The sequence below is a fragment of the Cygnus olor genome, chromosome 2, assembly GCF_009769625.2.
Source record: "Cygnus olor isolate bCygOlo1 chromosome 2, bCygOlo1.pri.v2, whole genome shotgun sequence".
Classification (NCBI taxonomy): domain Eukaryota; kingdom Metazoa; phylum Chordata; class Aves; order Anseriformes; family Anatidae; genus Cygnus; species Cygnus olor.
In genome coordinates, this window is record NC_049170.1 from 23,455,875 (window position 1) to 23,478,383 (window position 22,509).

Here is a 22,509-nt window from a genome sequence, read left to right on the forward strand (position 1 = left end):
CAGCAGCGGCCCGGGAGGAGGCGTGCGGCGGGGCTGCAGCCTCCAGGCAGAGGGAGAGAGCCATGGGGAGCTGCCGCGGAGAAACTCCCCGCCGGATTTCGCCTGCTGGTGGCCTGCTCTGAAGAGAAAGAGGGGGAGGAGGTGGAGGAAGAGGAGGAGAAGGAGGAGGAGGAGGAGGAGGAGGGAAGGGGCCGTGGCAGCGGCGGAGTGTGCAAGTTGCGCTCTGCCCTTCTTCCCCCCCGGGCCCGTCTCCTGCCAGCGGAGCAGCATGCGGACTGGCCCCCGCGCCCCCTCGGATGCGCGCTGCCTGCCGCCGCCGCCGCCCTCAGCGCGCCCCGCCGCCGGCCGCGCTCAGCCGGGCGCTGGATGAGACGGCGGGGGGGGGCACATCGCCGCTGCGCTGCCTCCTGCCGCTCCTTCATGCGGGCGGCTGCCGCTCCGCCGGGGGTAGCACCGCCGCCGCCGCCGCCGCCGTTGCCGCCGCCGAGGAGGAGCCGGGCCGCCGCCGCCCCCCCGCCGCGGGGCCCCGCATGGCGTGCTACCTGGTCATCAGCTCCCGGCACCTCAGCAACGGCCACTACCGCGGCATCAAGGGCGTCTTCAGGGGACCGCTCCGCAAGAAGGGCGCCCGCTCGCCGGTAACGTCCACCTCCTCGCTCCCTCCCTCCCTTGCCCCCCGCACGGTAGGAGCGGGCCGGGTGGGGGAGGCCGGACGGGGGCACGGGGACGGGGGTGTGGGGCGGGAGGCTTCGAAAAGTTTCTCCGTGGGGGGCTTGAGGGGAAGGGGGCGCGGGGGTGGCGCTGAGTGGCGGCTTCCCCCCGAAGAGAGGTCGCTGGAGAGGCTCCGCGGGTGAAGGATGCTCCGGGAGCGGGGGCTTGGTGCCTTGGCACAGGTTTGGGGGAGCCGAGCCGGCTGCAGGGATGGATGAACTCGTGCCGTTGGGGTGCTGTGAGCTGCCCGGAGAGACCCGACCCTAAGCGGAGCGTGGGGGAGTTTGGGGAGGTCCCGCCGGGCCCCGAGCCGCCGGGCTGCTGGGGACGGTCCCCGCGGGTCGCTGCAGGGCACCGGGGGGCGCGGGGGGAGCTGCAGTGATCGGGGTGTCCCCGGGGAGCCGGAGCGATGCAGCCTCTCCTCCGCCTACCGAGGGTGGTGGCAGCACCCCAAAATCCCCCCGGCTGGGGTGCAGCTCTCCCCGTCAGCGTGCCGGGTCTGAACATGCGAAATACTCGCGGGTTGTCCCCGCTACCGGAGTTGGTGAGGTGCCGGGGATGCCAGCACCGGTGGTCCCTCTGCTTCGGTCCCATCACACCTGCACCCCAAACGCCTTTGGGGAACTGCGTGTGACGCCAAAGTCTCTGCTTTCCGTTTCTCGGCTGTCGGTGGTGGCGCGAAGTGAAGTGACAGCATCCCGGTGCACAGCTAAAACCCCCTCCGTGTCGTCCTACGGCAGCTTGCGGGTCCTTGTCGTGCTGTCCCTTGCCCTGCTGCAACCTTCGTGTGCAGTGCACTGAATCTGCACCGCGGGTCCCATCCCGCAGCCCCTGGCTGAGCTGTGCCCGTGCTCTCCGACCCGTGGGGCTGAGCCACCCTCGTGCGTGGAACCTCCCGCACGCAGGAGAGGTCGGCGCCAGACCTTAACCGAGATCTCGCCCCAAATCCGAGGTAGAGAGGAAAAGACCTCAAAGATTTAGAGCAGGAAGATGCTTGATTGTAAATACTTTGTATTGCGGATCTGTGTTTTGTGTCTAGCAGAACTTCAACAGCTGGCGTTCAAGTCAAGGGGAGATGTCAGGAATTGCTGTGCCGAAAATAGTGTTATGTCTCAAATCCTTTCCAACTTCTTTGCCTTTCTTTCACACTGCATAGTGAGGATGTGCACCACTCCCTTCAGCCTAAACACTTAATGAGATAAATGAGCTGACTTCACTAGCACATCATCATTTTTGAGATAGTTCTGTCAACAGCTGGGAGGAATTTTTGCTTAAATGCAAATACCAGAGGAAAAAAAACAAGAAATATTCGTTTTGATTTTTCTTATATATATATATACAAGTTTTTTTTTTTTTTTTTTTTTTTTTTTTTTTGTGTGGAAAAGGAAAAAAAAAAGTAAAAGTTGAAAATAAGCTCAGGTTCACTACATAAAAACTTGCTTTCTTGGGAGCTTTCCAGGGTCTGAAACAAGTAGCAAGACCAATTTGTATTGCTTTTCATGAGGACAGACTCTCCTGGTCTTGAGATTCATGTGACCAGGAATTGAGATGTTTTACATGGTTTTAGACCATTTCTGTAGGAAAAAAAAAAAAAAAAAAAAAGTTTTAGTACTCCTTAGCTTTCATTCTGAATTACTGAGGGAAAACTTTCACTTCTTTGTACACTTTTTTTTTCTTCTTTCTTTTTTTTAGTGACCACTATTTGAAGCTAGTCAGGCTTTGAGGTGATAGGCTAAGCCCAGAGTAGTGACAGGAATAGAGGTACATGATAAATTGATGTTTTATTAATGCTGGGTAACTGTAGGTCTAGAACTCTTACTTTTAAGTGTTTGATATTTGATATTACTACTGCTTTTATATGTGCTGTTTTCATGTGGAAGTCCAGGTTTCAGGTGAAAAATAAGGAATGCTTTGTTGGCAAACTAGATAATAGTGTGCTATTAAATCCTGAAAGCAGTGATTCTTTAGAGTAATCTGTATGTGCCTACAAATTTTTTACTTTCCAGACCATATCCTTCTTGCTCATCAATGTGTATGAAATTGAGAACAGTGAACAACAACACCTGGATACATGTTTATATTGTGGATGTGGAGTCATGCATAGTGGAATTTAGTACTAATTGAGGTAGTAAAACTGTTTTGAGCATGAAAACAACAACCAACACCATACAAACAAACCCTCCAACTATTTGTATTTTCTTTAGCAATGAGCTATGAGTTAAACTTGGGACCACTTGTATACTTAAGAAGTCATAAACATTTGGCATTTATTTATAGCGCCTTTTTTTTTTTAATTTATTATAATTATTATTCACTTAATACCTCCTGATTATAACTTTGAAAGATACAGTTTATGTCTCAGTCATTTTTAAAAAGCTGAACTTGGAAGTAGCCTTGAAGATTAAATGTTATAGCTTGTACCATTAAACAATCTTATATTTGTACACTATGAGCTATCTTATGCATGAGTCTACAAAGTTTTTAATGTATAATGTGTATCTTTCTATATTTAAAGTGTTGTATTAACAGACCATGAAATGTCAGTAGACTTAAGGCTATGCTTTCAGAAATGAGAACAGTGGTGAATATTTTAAATACCTTTATCAAATTTCATGGCTATGTGAACAAGGATTTTTCAGTCTGAATATTCCCATAATATTTATTTAGCATACTTTGCGATTATTGTGTTAGAAACAAATCACGTCCTTCTTCCAGGTCTAAAGAGAGACCTTTAGCTGTAGCAGTACTAAGAGCAAGATACAGAAGACTACAGAGATACTGAACTCCATTTGGGCATGTGAATGTGTGGTGACATTGTCATAAGATCACTTTAAAACTCCACCTTCCCTTTTCCCGTTTCTGCACATGGGAAAAGGAACTAGTTATGATGTTGAGATCTGAAGTTAGCGATGATGAATTTACAAAGAGTGGAATTAGAAGCAGGCCCTAGTGATTCACGTACCCACAGTGTTGTGATAGACTTGCACTGGAAAGGGGGTTCAGAGTTTGACCATGGTGCCAGCATTGCTGGGAGGGAAGGGCACTAAGCTGAAGAAAGAAGCCACTTGTTTTAGAGAAGTGATTCTGTGCTGAAGCTTTTTGGTTTTGCCTGGAAAGTTAAGTTCATGAACATATTGCGAGCAAGCGGTAGAAAGCTTTCTGACTCTGAAATTTCTGTTTAGTGGAAGGCATTATAATGCAAAGATCTTGCATTAATTTCAGCCCGTGATGTTGTCTGCAGGATTTTTGAGTCCTGAACAGATTACCTTGATCAGCATGCTGGTTGTAGTTTCTGCAGTTGTGGCAAATATGCTGTAATGCTCACTGGCAGCCAAACCTGCTCAGAGGTGTACTGTCACACCTCACAGGCCTGGCAAAGCTGGCACTGAAGAGGACTTGGTTGTGAAACTTTCAGAGAAAATCTTCCAGGATACAGAAGAAAATGGTACCAGGAATTCAGCAGATGGCCCCCTTGCCTCTGAATCACTTCAGAGCCAATATTATTAGGGTGCACTGCTCTGCTTATGGCTTTTTAAGGTGAGCTGTAAACAGAGTCTCATTTACTACTTGTTATTTAAAGACCCCTTTGTTTTTTTGAAGGAAATAGAAGACTCAGAAAAGCCAGTGCCTTAGCCAGTTTCTGACTTGGCTAATTATTTTCCTTCCGTTGCTCCCTGCAGCTTCAGATGAATACAATATTTTTCACATACTTCTTTATGCTGTTTTCTAATAAGGCTGTCAAGCAGCTGCTCTATTGCACTTAGGGCTTACCTAATTTCTTTGGGGGGTGGGGGGTGGGAAATGCTCCTGTGTTGCACAGAGCTATCTTTTCAACAGCACAGCTCTTGCCCCGTGTCCAGAGGTTCCAGTAGCAATAAATAAGCACCTTGCAGCTACTTGGAAGTAATGACTGGTTAGTTGATACCAAGCCACAAGCATGCTGTTCCAGCACCCAAGCAAGTGTAACCAGGACTGAGTAGCACCTTATTACTCTCCGTAGTGGATAGCAACACCGGGCTCTTGAAAACCTCTTAGAAACTGAAGGGGTGGTTGAGGAATTGGGTACTGTAAGCAGGGAACAGCAAGGCCACGGCACAAGCAGCTCTCCCTATCTGCTTGAGTCTTAGGGGGAAATGCTAGCAAGACTGAGTTTGGAATGAATAATGTGAGTTTGGTGTTTGCCAGCAGCGAGGAGAGAGGTGTGCCAAGAATGGTTGTGAGAAAGCGATGTGAAAGCTAGATATGGTGCATGTGTATCATATGAAATGTGGTCTAGGTGGCAGCAGATTAAAAGGAGGGAGCCACTGTGTGTCCAGGTGATTAGCTAGAAGACCAAATAGCTTGGGAGTCTCTGATCACAAACCTCTTGTCCCTCAGTGCTGTGTCTGTACCCTCAAAAGCTCCAAAAGCAGAGGAGTAGGCTGTGCTGTAGGCACTACTGGGGAGGGAGCACAGGAAGCAAAACTTCAAGAAACATAGTAAGAAGTGATTGGTAACAAACCAGAGGCTCCAATAAATAACCTAGTTTGGTTAGCTTTGTTGGAAGGGAAGCAGAAACAAAACACACCAAAAAACTACTGAAAATAATGTAGATAGGAAACAAACAAAACAAAAAAAAAGGAAAGGAAACAGAAAGTGATACTTTCATTCATATGTGTCAAAAGTCTCTGGCAGCTGCCTCGAGCAGAGGTGATCACAGGCCGGGGGGAATCCCGTGCACTCTGCTGAAAGCATAGTGCAGACACTGCACCCTGAGATACATAGAACAGATACTGCATCTGCCTGTGCACAGCAGCACACACATGAAGGAGAGACACAGATGTGGGAGGGTCACCCTGGTTCACCTATTTCTAAAATCATTGCTTCTGGGCACTTCACTTCTTAGAGTGGGCTGAGTGTATTTCCTACCAACCCTAATGCTGGAGAATGTAAATATTCAGGCAGCCCACGCTAAACTTGGAGGTGAACTTATTTCCTAACTTTATGGTCCTTATTACTGTGCTTTCTGGGGATTTCTGCAGTGCATGAGGGCAAAAACAAACCTTCAGAAAATACATTAATGTGTTTTAGCCACATGTAGCATTGCTGCTCGATCGTTGTATTAAAACTATTTTTGTGCTGTCTACAACTTTTGAGCATATTTTGTTTCCAATTCCGTCAGTGGGCATCACACTTTGGATATAACATTACAATCAAATTTAATCGTCTTCAACCAATTTCTGCTGGGGCCATTTCCTTCACCCACAATTAGCTGTAATGTTAAACAGGTGCTTTATGTTTTACTGTGCCCTTCCAGCAGTCTAATATTTTTATTGGTCCCTCTATTGAGTTCTTAAAACTAGATTGATTTCTCTCTTATTTTGCATGTGGCAATGCTTGTTTGTCGATTACTTCCAAACTGAGACATTGCTGCTACATCCATTTGCATCCTCACTTGCAGCTCAATCACATTTTACTCACCCAGGGTATAGCAATTTATTTGTTTTTATTCTGCACTGTGTGCAAGTTTGAAAAGAGGATTTTTTTGTGTGTGAAATGAGTGCTTCTGCAGACAGTGGGTTTAGCTGCTAACAGCTGTAAGTGTTCGGGGCTGTTCCTTTGCGTGTTCTCCTGCTCTCTGGACTCCTACCCACTGGTGCTGTCTATGGCCAGGGCTCTCCTGCCTGCACTGGGGAAGAAGTCTCAGCTCCTCACCCTGGCTCAGAGGGTGTATTGTTTTCATTTCCGAAGGGTTAAGTAAAGTAAGTAACTTTATTTACACAAACAATTTCACCTGAATCTCCTTGCATAAAAAATCATGGTCAAAAGAATCACATAATCTGAATATACTTATTCCTACCAAAAAGAATTTGCAAGAACTTCTTGCAAAAGTTTTCTAAGTGGAGAAGGAAGTGAAAGGTTTTTAAAGACTGGCCAGAATGTAGGTATTTTTCCCCTAAGATGTCTTTCCCTGATAGACTGTATAGCCTCTGGCTACAAGGCTTTTTTTTCACCCTTTACATTTAACGCTTTACACAAACATTTGTTAAGTCTTTTTATTACATCTCAGCTGATTATTTTAGAAGACTGAATCATTGTTACCTACAAATGTAATTTTTTTTTTTCTCAATAGTATTAGGAAATCTGTAGGGAGTGTTAAGAACTGTGTGGAAAATTATTCCTGCATGGAAAATGTTGACTTTTCTGTGGAAAAAATGGAAATGCAAAATGTTTTTAACTACACACTGAGATACTGCTTTTTTAAAATGCCATTGGTAGTACACTGTGAGAGAATTAGTTTTGTTGTTTTATTTTTCTATCCTCCTCTAGAAGCCTTGCTTCTTATATGGATACATCCTCTGTGATACCCTCAAGGTCTTCACTCTCGAAGACAGTGCATCACAATTGTTAAAACATACAGCAGAAGCTGCAATCCTTCTTTTGGAGCTCAACATCTATGATATTACTGTGAAAGTTTTCATATCACAGTAAGATAATAAAGTATCAGGGATAATTTATTTAAAGGGTCAAATGAAGTTTGTTACAGGATCAAGCCAATGGTGAAGACAAGTACAGATGCATAAATGGGCTGCAAGAACTGGAATTCCCAACCTAACACTCAGGATCATTAAGAATCTAGTTTGTTCATCCAAGGAATTCAGTGGTCTTCACTGGGGAAAAACATTTTGCAAATATACTTTCATGCTGAACTTCATGTGTGCAAACATTTCTGAATAGCGATAAATACATCCTTCAAAACAGCAATTTAACATTCCTGTCAACGGTTGGAAACACTGTTTTTATCAAGATTTAAACAGCTCTGCTTTTAACCTTTGAACCATCAAAACAGTGTATGAACAGAGTTCAAGTAACTTGGTTTATGATGATAATCTACATAAATGGTACCAGGGGTAGCTACTGTAATATTAGAGGTAGTATCCAGAGTTCACTCCTGCATTTCTGTATTTTATGTGGGCACGTATGACTGCTTGTCTTGTACAATCAACTACTGCGCATGAGTAACAGACTTGTCATGGCGTATGTACACATGCCTGAAAATGCTGTTCACTGCTCAGAATGTATTGTTCTGTACCCAGTTGTAAGACACTTTAATGACAGCTTTTTGTATTTTTTTTTTTGTATTTTTTATACTTTACTAAATTTATGTGCATACTGGATAAGATGTAAACATCATCATCAGAATTTTGTCCCAGTTTCATAGTTATGCATAATGTTAATTGGCAAGCTGGTTCAAGTAAAGAAATAAAACTATTGCTCAGAGATTGCATGCAGCTCTGAAACAATTCATACATTAATCAACTCTAGTTGATATCAATTTTTCAACTGATGTTTTGCCTGGAACACATTCTAAAACAGATTTAGTGCATTTGTGTCAACAGAAATATTCCATCTATATTCTACTCAGACTGAATAGGAGAGAAGTATTTGATGTTGTTGAGGAAATTCTCAGTTGTAATCGGCTGTATATCTGCAGCCTGCATTTCCAGCTTAGACTGTAACATGTTAGAAAGGCTTGTGAAACTAGATTGGAAAGCATAAGAACAGGACTTCCTAAAATATAACCTTTGATAGCAAAATAATCTGTAGATGGGATTTGGGGTTACAAATCCCATCCGCAGAATAGGTGTAAATTAAAATTACAAATAAAATCTGTAGGACTACTGTGATCAGTGGATCTGCTAGAAATGCAAACTCTTATAGTTGTTAAGTTGTTCTATGCATTTTTAATATAATTTTCAAAGAAAAGTTTTCATATTCAATTTCTCATAATTCTAATTTTAGTAGTTTCTGTGGCTTTTATATGTGATCAGTGCAAACAATTTGTCTATACAAATCTTCATGTTCTCTGTGCTTACCATCAAATCTTCAGAGGAAGAACGACTTTGTGAAGTGTGAAAAACTCAGACTACCGATGTTTTGTGGGGACGTTGTTCTAAGAAGGAGAAAAAGCTGTGTAATCATGCCACCCTACGTTAGACACCTTTAACCAGGAAAACTGAGTTCAAATCTTGATGTTTTGAGCCCTTGCCTGTGATCACAAGAAGCTTCTGGTGATGCATTGCAGGTAGACTGGGAAAGAATTTGCAATGATCCCTACATCAGTTGATTGGTGAACATTGTGGTCCGAATGCTGGCTAAGGCAGGTGATCAGTGGACTGGATAATTAAAAGGATTTCTCCATGTGGGAAGGGCTCTGCTTATTTCCAGATACTGCTCTGACTGCTCCACTGTGCTGGAAGGTGCAGGAGCAGAATCTGCTGGAAGGCCACAGCTTGCATGGCCACAGGTCTGTACCAAACAGCACCTCTGCACATAGCCATCACCTCACTACTGGGAGGTGATCTGCAGATCTGGTTCCCTTGTCTGATGAGGACCAGATCAGAAATTGTCAAACAGCAATTGAGGACTTGTTTAGAAGACAAAATTAAAAAGCACAGTCATGCAGGTCCCCATAAAGCAAAAGACAAGAGCACGCAATGTGATGTGTATGCAGTTTGTGCTTATTAAATAATAAATACGCATCCTGTAAATGTCACTGAATACATATGCAGCTTCTCCTAGCTGTCTGAATGCTTAACTGCAGACCTTATATAGCTGTACTACTGTTCTTTCTTGATATAGGTCTAAGGATATTATGTTGTATGCATCTGCGTAGACACTGACATTTGACTTCTTTAGTGTTAGATATACACTATTTCCCTTCAAAAAAAAAAAAAAAAGATATTAAAACCTATGTGGAATGATAGTTTAGTTAGCCTAATCAAGAAAAGTTAGTACTATATACAAAGATTTTGAATTTTCATTGGAGTGATAAATATATCCTTGTTTATTCAGTGTGGCAAAGATGCAATGTAAGGAAGGCTGAGCAGTGCTGGAGACAGCTATTTACACACAAAATAAACAACACTAAAAAAGTTCTCTTTCTGGGAGTGAGTGATAAATTTTTGTGGTTACTAATAATCAATAGAGAATCACATATGCATGCTCTTTGATGCAGAAATTGTATTCGTATCTTATAAAATAAAAATGACATTGGAATGAGTGTTGAGTACATAAAGTTGCTGGTTTTATCTTTTGTTCATATCTTCTGCTGGAGACCTTTTTAATACCATAATGTATTGTACACCATGTAGAACAGGGACTTTTTAGTAGACATATATGTACAACATACGTGTTTTATTGCTTAGCATTGTAATAAGTGCATTTTAGAAGTTAAACTACAAAAAATACCAACTCAACATTGTAGTTATTTATCTCAGAAGTTAACTCTTTCCTCAAAATAAACAAAAATCTGTCTCTAAATTTATTCCCTAGAGGACATGTCATATTTGAAAATGCTAATGCTTGGTGGAGAAAGATCCACCTTTCTTTTCAGCTAGGTTAATAAATCTGTGCAGCACTGGTTGGTTCAGAGCTCTCTTCTTATTGGGGAACAAGTTTTCTTTTGTGTAGTTTTTATTTAAAAAAGAGGTATTGACAGAATTGGGCATTTCATTCTATAAAGCACATATTTCTAAAGATGATTGCTGAAATAGAGCCACATGCTGTATTATGACTTCTAGTAGGGGAAGGTCTTCTAGCCTGGGTATCTATTCACACTATTATTTCATCACCTTAAATAATCTCTGACTTTGTAGGTGACTGATTTTGATATCTGTGGGTTGTGAATCAGCCTTCAGATATTTTTGTTGGTTTGCATACTTGTGCATACTTGATGACTTTCATCAGAAGAGATTATTATAAACAGCAAATCACAAGAAGTTAAAAAAAAAATGTTTCCTTGAAAGGGGTTTAACCAAGTTTACAGAATGACTTAACAGCGCCTGCATAATCTTTGCAGTCAATAAAACCAAAGACAGAGAAATGTGCTTAAAATCCGTAGCAAAAATGTTTTGTTTCCATTGTCTATTCTTGAAGACCCATTCTTTAAGCTATAGAAAATGAAGTTTATTGGGTGTATACACTTAGTAACAATCAGGCTGAAAAACAGTTTTTCTAGTTTTTCAAGTTTAATTTCATCTGTAAACTTAGATAAGAGGGACTTTGGATGCCTTTCCCTTCTATCAAAATACCATTGCTTGTCCCAAGTTTTCTTTCTTTCCTTCTTTCCTTTTTTTTTTTTTTGTCAAATATATCTAATTGCAGTAATATTGTATTTCTGACACTCCAAATAGCAGTCTGAATAAAAAATTATTATTAAAAAGTGCCCCAAATGTGTATTTTTAGAATCTATTTTAGCCTGTGATTGATAATTGCACCAAGCAATACTGTAATCTTGAACAGTGAAAAAAAATGCAAACCCACCAACAGCCCCATGCCCACAATCCACAACAAATAAATAGAGTTAGTGGGTGAGATCAACACCACTACAATAAATCACTGACAGCCTCTCTTCCCACGTCCATACAGGTAAAGTTCAGATCCTGCCCTTCCATTTGCCTGGGAGCAGTTATATAGATCCTAATTGGCTTCCTGATTGCATGCTAAGAATAATATCTGATTAAGTAATTGTAGTACCTTACGCTGAAGAGTTTTAAATATGTAAAGCTACTCTGAACTGTCTCTTGACAATAAAAAGGTATTGCTGAGCATGTTATATGTCATAAAAGGAATTCTATTTTTTTCTATCATTATGTACTTACTTAGTTATGTTTATACTTCTAACATCTGGCTAATAAGGATGGTGAATGTAGGCATTAGGCATTAGACAGCCTTAAAAAGATTGATGCTTTTGATTACAGCATACCGTATGATAAATTGTAGGGTTCAAATCTTGTACAGAGTTATAAAGGATATGTGGTATCTGAAGAAACATAGAGGTGTCAATTTTCTACTTGATGGTACTAATATATTTTGATAAGATCTGCATATTAAGAACAGAATGAGCCCTCAACTACAGTGATTTAGTGCTGCAATTGTACACCGTACTTCACAGTGAGTAGAACAAACAAACAATAAAAATGTGAATCCTTGCTTTAACTCTGAAGGACACTGAACAAAGGCGTGTAGGCATTGCTGCTGGCAGGCATGGAGATGACTTGGTTTTCAGAAGTGACTGGAAAGAGGAAAGGAAGGAAGTCTAATAAATGGGAATGGAGAGGTTAATTGCAAAGTAAATGAGTTCACTACAGAAAGCACTGAGGCTCAGAGCCTCAAAGGCTGCATGTGTATTAGTAAGCAACACCAGGGATGTGCCAGGCACTGGAGTTTAATCATCTAGACTATGAAATTGTAAGCACTGTTTCCAGTGTACTTGTGGCATGGATCAAGCAGCCCTCTCCCAAACTTGGTGAGGGTTTGGGAATTACTGTAGGGCAGGGACCCCTGCCAGCACACAGTTTCCATGTGAATACTTGCTTCTGGAAGCTAAGAATGTTCAACTGCACTGACATGGGCTGTTCAGTGCCAGTTGTCCCCATTGCCAGAGAACGTTCCTGAGCCCTTTTTGAGAGACAGGCAGAGATGTATAAGTGTCTATCTCAGCTCATCGTGAGCACCAAAATTTCTGCCAGTAAAGGCAGGTAAAAAAATTTCCTTCTTTTGTTCTCAACTGTTGAAATCCCACCCCTATATGGGGAGAAGGTTGCTGCTCCTAGGGTTCTTCTGCCATGTATGATCAATCCCATATGCCTATGTGAATGGACCATCTCTGACTCCAGCTGAAAATGAGCCCAAACATGTATCATTTCTGTGGTGTAAATCTGGAGAAACTCCCTGCAACCTGAAGTTCTCAGAACATCACATCCTCAGCCTATGAAGATTGACTTTGTATTTCTTCTAGACACTATATATCTACCATTTGCATTTTGGGGGCAGCAGCAGTCACTTTCTCTAGGCATATTTGCTCCATGTAAATCTTTCTTGGTCTCAGCTGCCTTGGTCTTGAACCTTGTTCAGATTCTGGATGTGCTGGAGTCATCCTACAGTTAGTGTTTAAGCCTGTGCAATTCATTTGCCCAGGATTTTTAGCTTCAGACCATCTTTCCTCTTTGAGATAACATCAGGTAGTACAGAGGGAAACTTGTGCAACACATAGGTGCCTGCAGAAGAAAGCAAACACAAAGACATGCCAGAATCAGGCTGCAGATGTTTTTTGAAAGGCATTAGGGTATTAAAAGTATCTTGGCATTTGGGATTGCTCAGCATTGATGTTTGGCCTATTATGGATTAACCCTGAAGTTATAAGATTTCTGTGTGTCTGAGTAGGTGCAGGACTGCCCTCTGCTTTCCCACTCTTCGCACTCCATCATGGGCACAGTTGCTAGAAGAAGCTGTTGAGGCCTAACAACACTTCGGCAGTTAACTCCGACTTCACCTTCTCTATAGAATAAAGCAGAGCCTGTGCTGGGGCCAGGGCCCTGACAGTGGGATTGCATGGCCATGTCTGCATGGTGAAGGCAGAAGCATCAGAGCCTTACAGACAGATGACAGGCACTCACAGCACTTTCCCACGTGGCCACACTCTTTCTTCTACCTTGAAACAAAGGACCCTTTTCCAAACCACCTACTGGGAGCACTGCCCATGCTCTGTTGTTCCCCAAACTATAAATGGACTTGAGAGAACGATGGGGACCATAACCCAAATTGTGCTGGGGAGCATTGTAAGAACAAAAGAATACTGATAGTTGCATTCTAGTGCTTGAGCCCATGTCACGGCTCTTTGTTACTAGAGTGTAGCCTTGGCTCCAGCACCCTTAGCATATGCTGAAGATAGGACTGTACCTTGGAGTGTGTTGTGACATCCCAAGATTGATGAGTAGTGGCTGGATCTCCTGGTAGCAGTCGGGTGTGGACAAGATGGAGTGGCTGCATTCCTTACAAACACCATTACAAGTCAGCCTTGTGCCTCTAATAGGTAGAGTACCAGTAAGTGTGACATGCATATACTAACTGAATGGAATAAAGCTCAGCTTCACTACACAGGCAATAAGCTTTAAAGAAAAAGAGCAGGTTAGAGAATATTTGTGAATCATAATGAGCTTCTTAGAGTGCTTTTCACAGTTCTTCCAAGCATTCTTAACATGCACAGGCACAGCAGGCACAGGAAGTAGTGCCCAGAGGCCATTGGGTCAGGGCAAGATTTTATCTTGTTTAAATCAATGTGGTTAATCGATTGCAGCTTGCAAGGCTGATTTACACCAGTGTGGATCTGGTCCTCAGATTTTATTTCAACCTTATTTAGAAAGTAATCTGACTAAAGTTAGTGAATACCAGTTAACTGGGACCTCCAGGTTCAGACATTGCTGTGACTCAGTTACAGAGTTTAAATAGAAGGAAAATGCAACCACAGTCCAAAAATTAAACCTTTTCCTTTTTGCTGGACTCTGTACCCTGACTTTTTTTTTTTTTTCTTTTTTCTGTACTACTTATTGACAAACAATGCTGGTAAATCACAAGCCATGCTGCTATAGCATATATATTCACACAGTGACCAGAACACCTTTCTTGCTACTTAGCAGCTCTTTGATTTGCACACTTCTCTGGGAGCATGCAGTTTGACTGAGAACTTGCTTCCACATTCCTTATCTTCATAACAGATAGATATATTTGTTAAGAAGGACAACTCTGGATTTACTCACTGTGTGGTGGTGTTATACTATATTTTAGATACTCGTCATGCTAACTTCAGTGCCACTTGCTTTCAGGATCCAGATTTCCAGTTGGCTTACATCAGATCTAAGTAAAAGACACATTTAAGGCATTTCTTAATTTTTCAGCAAAGAAAAAGCTCCACAGAAGTCAATCACAACTTTTGCTGAATTAGAAATACAGAGCAGTAATGTGAAATAGTAATCAGATTTAATATTCTCATAATAATTAACATTAATGAATATATTAATATTATTTCAATATATGAATATTAGGCTAATAGCTGTTCTCTGCTGTTAATATTTTGTGCACAAGTCATTGACAAGGCTAGTTAACAACAGCTGTTGACACAGTGATTATTTTCCTATAGAGGACGTGTCATTTTTAGGTTTATTTTGGAATCTAACACACGATCTTTTATTAACGATATAAGATGGATTTCTGGGTTTGTATGTTTAACTGCCCCATGAGGGATTTGTTTTGTTTTGTTTTGTTTGTTTTCTTCTTGAACTGCAGTGTTTCTATGCTGGTAACTTCCTCTAACATAATATGTACTAGAAATATGCCAACAATCATCGTCTGTAAAGAAGCTGTTGAGCATGATGCTTTTCCAGGCAAGAGGGATTCACCTTTGGGTAGTCTTATTCCATTGTGTAACTGTTGATGCCTCCATTAGGCACGTGAGAGGTGGATGTGTCTTGCTTTATGATCCACGGTTAGTAAGTATTTCCATTATGATACTACGTGACGATCAGATAAGTCTGGAAATTGCTACTAGAAAACCAAGTCTGGAAAATTACATCTAAAGGCATTCCAGACACTTTGTGAAGCTGCTACAAGTTCTGTAACTGAGGTGTATATACACAGGAATTCTGATTTTCCTCCTGTTGGTATGTCTGCCAGCAGTGTTATGCCAGCTGCACGGTGATAGCTAAATGGTCACTTCTCTGTCTCTATCCAAAAGTTCAGGAGGCGATCTGCAAGACAACATTGAAGATGGAGCTGTGAAGGGCTGGATTGTTCATTCTGCCTTTCTGAAAAGTGCAAGGAGTCAGTCATCACTGGTTCAGCAGAGTGGAGGTGATGTGGAGAACTGCCTCAGGAAGGCAAAAGGGGCAGAAAAATAAGGGAAACTAAATATGCAAAAATAGACACCTTTTTTCCATTGATTTTGTTTGCATACTGATAGCAATACTAAAAAAGGCATTTATCCATGGCCAAAGGTCTGCGGCATGACAGTAGATCTAAAATAATTGACACAAAGAAGTAACAGATTTGGAAAATGGAATTTTAGTTGTATGTGAGGATATTCTCGCTCATTCTTTAGCTGGTTGATGAACTGGTCTACAACTGCAACCGGAAATGGACTCTGCTGTCTCATTATGATATTTATCCTACTGGCACTGGATCTTACTTCCACCCCCCAAACACCTGTAGAACAGATACACATTATGTAGGATTGGGGGTTAATTGTGCGTATTTAGTCTGTGTGTATGCCTGAGTTACGGCAATATAATGGAACAAAGGCTGATTTCAGCATGCAGATAAGTGATTTGGTTTAGTGCTGTAAATGTCTTCCTTGCATGACTGTAATTCCAGTCTTTTTCTCAGAGTTGTGTAAACTATAACCTGTTGCTCGTTTAGAACACTTAGTGTATTTATCACAAACTAAAATTCTAAAAAAATGCAGCTTTTGTGAGGGAAAGCAAGGGTACCCTCTTCAGGTATGGTGCTGACAATGATTTTGTGCAAAGGAAGGAATGAATCATTAGCTTTTCAGTTTCAGGATCACAACTTTTCATGGTAGATACGTCCCTAGGAAGCAAAGTTTTTAGCCAGACATGTGCATTAATTTATGTCTGAACCATTTGTTAATATTGGCAAAGTGTCACAGGTGCTCTGAGTGCTTATGGCAGGCTGGGGAGAAGAATGCAGCAGCAGGCTGCTGCTTCATCCCTGAACGGAGGGTTGGCATTTGTACGCAGTGAGAGCTCGGAAAGGTACATTATTTTTCCCCTGTAACTAGTACAGGAATTAATCTGTGCTTCTTGTAATAGTTTCAAGGAGTTTTACTGAGCTTGGTTCTCATGATTTTCAGTAAAATTTCTTGTAAAAATGTTTATGGAAAATCTCCCATACAATTACTCGGCCATACAGTGACACATCTCACCTACTCTTTCAACATTTTGTGCTGCCAGAGGGATTTAAGAATAAATACTACTACAGAGTACAAAGTTAACACACTCAAATTAATTTTATGCTGTGCACATATAGTGATGGATAACGTGGATTAAGGGCTTGATTTGCATATGCTGAAGTCAAGAATTCTGGTGTTAGATCTGCATATGGTAAAGTTGAGATTTCTTGGTGTTATTTTGGTTTATGAATGGCACATAAAAGGTCCTTGGATTTTGTTTGATTGTATACAAAATCATATTATTAATAAATATAGGCATAAGTATTAACAACAAACAATGGCAAAAACAAGACATTACATTCTTGTATAAGGAAGATAATCATAGAATATGGGTTGGAATCATATGATTATGAGTTGGAGGTACCCACAAGGATCTTCGAGTCCAACTCCAGATAATACCAAATTTCTACCAACAATTTTGTTTTCTGAAGAAATACATCTCCAGTCCTACAATTATTTTCTGAAGCAAAAAGTCAGATTACTTTCAGATCATTATATCATCTGTACTAAAAAGTGCTAATTGGGGATTTGCTTAGTACATGGTTTGGCTTGACAGCAAACAAGGTTAATGTTAAATGGTCATGTACCTGAGTTCATTCTAAATGATCTTTAAGGTTGAGATATTTAAAGAACTTTAAAGTTAGTTAACACTGCCTGTGTTTGGAATGTGATACTGATGTATGATCAGACTTCTCCTATAAAAAAATTAGAAGCTGTAACCCAATGTTCAGAATCATCAGCAGAAATATATGTTTTAAACTTTAAAATTTGTATTATGCAGGATATTGTAAGTGGTGTGAGTTCATACTCTGGATGGTGGCACTGTTAAAGAAAGTGGATTTGTGGAATTCGTACCATTATATATTGAAAATAAACATGTAATGAAATGTATCAGGGCAAAGAACTGTGTGTAAGGTCTAGGATACCCAACACTATCCCTTTAAAGGTTATCATACCTTTGCTAATTTATCTTTTCCTCCAAATTAGACATGCAAAACACATTGCAGATGTCAGTTAATTAATCTATTTAGAGTTTTTGTTTTGTGACTGTTTTGCCCCTAGTAAATACTTTTTTTTTTTTTTTTTTTTTTTACTCTCAAAAGAAACAAGTATCAAAATGATGGCAGTGTTAGACAGTTAAAAATTGGAAATACAGTATTGCTGTGTTCTCTCTTGAAGGAAAACAACGTGTTTTACACATGCACAATGACTTAACTTCTCCTGTTAAGTCAGCTTGAAGTAAAGGTACTGAATGTTCCCCGGCAGAGAGCTTTGAACCAAAATTTGGTTGGAGCCCTCTCGCTGCAGCCTGAGGATAGGGGGAGGGATATGGTCTTGTTTTCTCAGAGTACTGGAAATCCTTGAGGACATCTGACTGCCTCTTTTTCCCTCTGTTTTATGCATTAATTTGGTAAAAATACATTCAGCAAGATCGGAGAAGGAAAGGATGGGAAAAAGCAAGGTAATGACTGCATGAAGGAATGTTTGCTTACTTCCATTGTATCTCCCTGCTTGTTCCTAGAAAGCTGTGTGCTTTGCTCTGAAAGTTGCATGATGGCTTAGTGCAGAGCGCACACACTTATGGTGAGCCTGCTAAATGGGGAAGGGCAAAGAGCAGGAGGGGAGAAAAGGATGAACAAGGAGACCAAGACCACTGTGGCCCCTTGCTGCAAGAAGCAGCCTGTGCAGGCAGAGTGGAATGATGCAGCAGTAGCTGGGAAATGGACTTGAGAGAAGGTGGGAACATAAGAGGCTGTTTGTAAGGCACAATATAAATAGGAAAAGGAACTGTTTCCACTAAAGCTGGAGAAAGATGGGATCTCCTTGTAAAATGCAATACTGTTATTGGAGAGGGAAGGAATATGTGAGGGAAAGTGAAGGTATGAGTTAAAAATGTATATTACATTTCCATAAATTCATTTTATGTTAATATTAATAGGTAGGTATGGATAACAATTTCTCAGATTAATATGTGAGAACAGTGTTAATAATATTCACCTGAATCTAGTGGCAGCATATCTACTTCACTTGACATATCCTGGATCTGATAATTTTAATATTTCTACCTTTGTCTATATGTGAAACTATATGTGCACCTACATATTATCTAGCTAGTGCCTGACTTTAGAGAAAAAGATAAAATAAAATAATATACATTGAACTTGCTAATTAAGGAGAAAATCCTAGCAGAAGTTAGGTGGTAGTCATCTATATAAGATCAAGATAGACTAGTAGGCCTTTGATATCTTGTGTATTATTTAAAAACAAAATATGCCTGCATATTCAGTGTGGACAGTCAGTCTCACATCAGATGCTTTGAGTTTACAAGGTGAGATGTGTCTGGTGTCATGTAACCTCCTTCAGTACATGACTGTACTTGAGCTCGGAAGCCAGAGTGGCAGGTGGGACTCACTCGTACAAGTGCATTCTTGAGCAGCTTGCTGACTGGACTAGTGCAGAGTGGTAGAATGTAATATTTTCCTGGCCATATAGGCATAATTCCATGTCATTAAAAAAATAAATAAATCCTCTCTCTCTTAACAAATGGGCAAAAGAAGAAGTCATCTGTGCAAGCACCTGTACAATACTTTTTAAAGCAATTTTGGCTTAATGACAAACGAGTAAATTGTGTTAAGGAAACTCCCTCTAATGAAGAGCGCTTCTTTCAAGAAACAACATCAATAAGTGTAAGTAAGACTAATAAAATATGAGTGTTGTTTTCTAGGACCACAAAGAATACAAATGATTTTATTTACAGCTTCTTTTTTTGTAAAATTTACCCTTTTTTTAATTTCAATTTTTTAATTTTTTTTGTGTGTGTGTGTGTGATATACTTCTTTACCAAAACATTAAAAAAGAATGAGGAGAATAAATGTTAACGGGTATTACTACATGTACATGGATTATTTGTATAGTGCTACATGATACATATCCTAGAATTGAAGGGACAGGGTTATATTTGCTAGCATGGTGTCCTTAATTTATAATGATAGGAAAGGTAAAGAGGTAAATAAAAGGAAATGAAAACTACTTGTTGAAGACAGCTGATAAAAACGATGTGAGAGCAAACAGGTGACACAGTGGAAAGAATTCCTAGTGGTTGGGGATGACAGAGGAGCTCTTATTTGCACTATTGTGGCTCTGTGCCTGCCTCCCTTGGATAACTTTAGGCAATTCAATTAACTGATATGAGCCCCTGTTTCATCATCTATAAAAGGTAGATAATGCTTACCCGCCTCTACAGCATCTTAATATCTGATTTTTGTAATGTGCATTGTGATTCTCAGATGAAAGATGCTATACAAGTATTATTATTATTGCTACTAGTAGTAGTAACAGAACTTGGCATTTATACTGCACTTGCCTGTTCACAGTGCTTTAACATTAACTAATGCATTCCTGCAGTGCCTCTGTGAAGTAAGCACCTATGTATTTTTAGAGATGAAGAAACTACTGAACAATTATTTAGCTTGTCCTTTTTCACAGTGGCAGTAAGATTAAAAAAAAAGAAAAAGGAAAAATCCTAGAGTACAAAGTTCTGTGTGATGATTAGAGCATTTGCAGGAGGTTGTAGACAGTGTTTTGATTTTTTTTTTAATATAACTTTATTCATTCATTCATTTATTTTTCACACTTAGAAGAACACGGAACACAGCTCTCTCAATTTCTGGAGAAGTTTTTTAAGCACTGAATTGTGTAAAAGCCTTCCTACTCTTGTTGTGTTCTGAACGCAAAACCTAACAATGTTGGTGTGTGTTTATTTGACCAAGTACTCCGGCTAAGCCTGTTCCTCCAGGCATTTCAGTGCCTGGTTTTGAGGAAACAGGGGAGTTCAGCTGGGAGCTTGGTCCTGGCACACAGGGCACATCTGGGCAGGGTCAGCGCTCTCGGTGTTTTCTTAGCCAATCTTTTGTATCAGTTTTGCTACCTCCAGGTGTAGATTGATCAGTTGAAGGGCTTAAAATCTCCTTAGATCTCTTTTAGGTGCTTAAGAGTTTATTTTTATTTATTTATTTGTTTTTCTTCTTTCATTTTTAACTTCATTAAATTTGACTTTTAATAATAATATGAGGGGGTTGATTTGTCTTTTTTCTTAACTGCACTTTCTTTAATCTGTGATATCTTTGAAAATGGGAACTCTCAGTTACTCACCCACCTTTTTCTGATCAAAGTGCACAATAATGAATAAATATTTGCCTATTGTTACATTGCCTTCTTTGGTATGGTCTCAGGAGCTACAGATGTCATCGTGTCTGGAGATGCTGTCTTCAAAAGCAGCTATTTTTCAAGGTGGCAAAACGTCCTTGCTTCAGAGCAGTGATGGGCTCTAAAGCTTAGGCTTTCTTCCCAAGTTTAGCAGGTGTCTAAACATCAGCTAGTGGAAATGACATGTATCTTTTACCTTTACGTATAAATAAAGATTATATGAATACATGGTATGGACTCAAACAGAAAGCCATGATTTTAATGGATGTAAGATGTAACCATAATCAGAGAAACTGTGGCCAGCTTATGTGGATATATCCTGGTTTCATTAATGCACTGTACAAGGTGCAAGTATTCTGGTCTGTGCTGAGACCCCTTTAAGCAACAAATTAGGATATGTGATCTGCTGTTCAGAAGCCTTTTCCTAAGGCTTCACAGTGAGAGAGTTGCAGTGTGATCACTGCCTTTAGCTTAAGTTCTTCCTTAAAGGTCTCCCACGGTTTTCCACCGAGGACTGCACTGAACTTCTCCCTTTACCCCTACGGATACCCTCCAGTCATCAGGACTTCTACTTGCAACAGAATGAAGTGTAAATTAGTTTTCATCACAAACAGCCTTCAGGCTTTTTTTTTTTTTTTTTTTTTATTTTTTTTTTTTTTTGTGCTAACAAAAGCTGAAATCAGATTCATCAGGAAAACTCCTTACAGGCTGCAGCGAGCAAGGAGGCCAGTTGTGGCACAGAATGCTGGCTGTTCCGTGTATTTGGGATATGTGTGGTTTGGAGTGGTGAGGACATGGCTTTGAAAGCAAAAGTTCAACCTCTATTAGTATGCAGACAGTGAACCGTTTATGTAGCACACATGTAAACGATAGCAAAATGTGATTCAGCATTTTGTAATCAAAAGCAGCTATCCAGAGACATCTCATTTTGTTAAGTGTTGCATTCCTGGGCCATTACTAATAAGAACCTAGGAAATCTGGAAGTGAATGTGCCTTCTTTGTGTCCCAGACAGTAATGATTATCAATAGCAGCAGGCTGCTGAAGTCAGCTCAAATGGTAAGAATGCTTTTCATGAAAACAGTAATAGGTAAAAACAGATTGAGTTTGAAATTCAGTGCAGGCACATGCTTCAGGCTAGCCTGAGAGGTGAGCTGTCTAGAGACCTCTGTGTTGCTCATGATAGTGAAAAACTGGAAAATGACTAATCACAAAGCTGGTTAAATGTGCAACAGGCAGACTTGCATTATGTATTGAGATAGTCCTTTTGTTTTCTGCAGTCTGGCAGTTACAGGGTACTGCTGTCACCCTCAGACAAATGAAGACTCCAAGAATTAATGAAGTGTTATCTATAAAAATTGCAATTAGGTGTAAACTAAGTCCCTTGTTCAAAAAGGAAAAAAAAAAAAGCATGGTAACTATAATGTTATCACAGTCTTTTGTTTGTATTTGTTTTTCGGGATGATAGACCCTTTTAAATGTACAGACTCATTAGCAGAAGTTTTGCCTGTCAAGCCCACAGATATTGAGGTTAAAGGCAGGAACAGAAGCAAGAAAGTCTCATGCCCCATACATACTCGCATCTTCCTGCTTTCTTTCTTTACCTCTCCAGTAGAAAGCTCTATCAGCTTGTATGGACATCGGATTTGACTTTCTGATTCAGAAAAAGATACTTCTGCAAGAGGTAGGACTCATGATTTTCATATACTGTCCATCCCCGGTTTTAGGGATACTATCTCATTATCTGTTGTGGTTTATCCTGGCAGGCAGCTAAGCACCACACAGCCATTTGCTCACCCACCTTACA

At 40.5% G+C, this 22,509-nt stretch overlaps 1 protein-coding gene across 1 annotated transcript in view; it reads left to right on the top strand.

The window, feature by feature from the left end:
• The first annotated feature begins 530 nt into the window (after positions 1–530).
• ZNF804B (zinc finger protein 804B) overlaps positions 531–22,509 on the top strand; it is a 237,864-nt gene continuing 215,885 nt past the window's right edge. The window contains exon 1 of the mRNA XM_040549150.1: positions 531–638. Coding sequence (XP_040405084.1) covers positions 531–638 — 108 coding nt within the window. The remainder of the gene's footprint in view (positions 639–22,509) is intronic.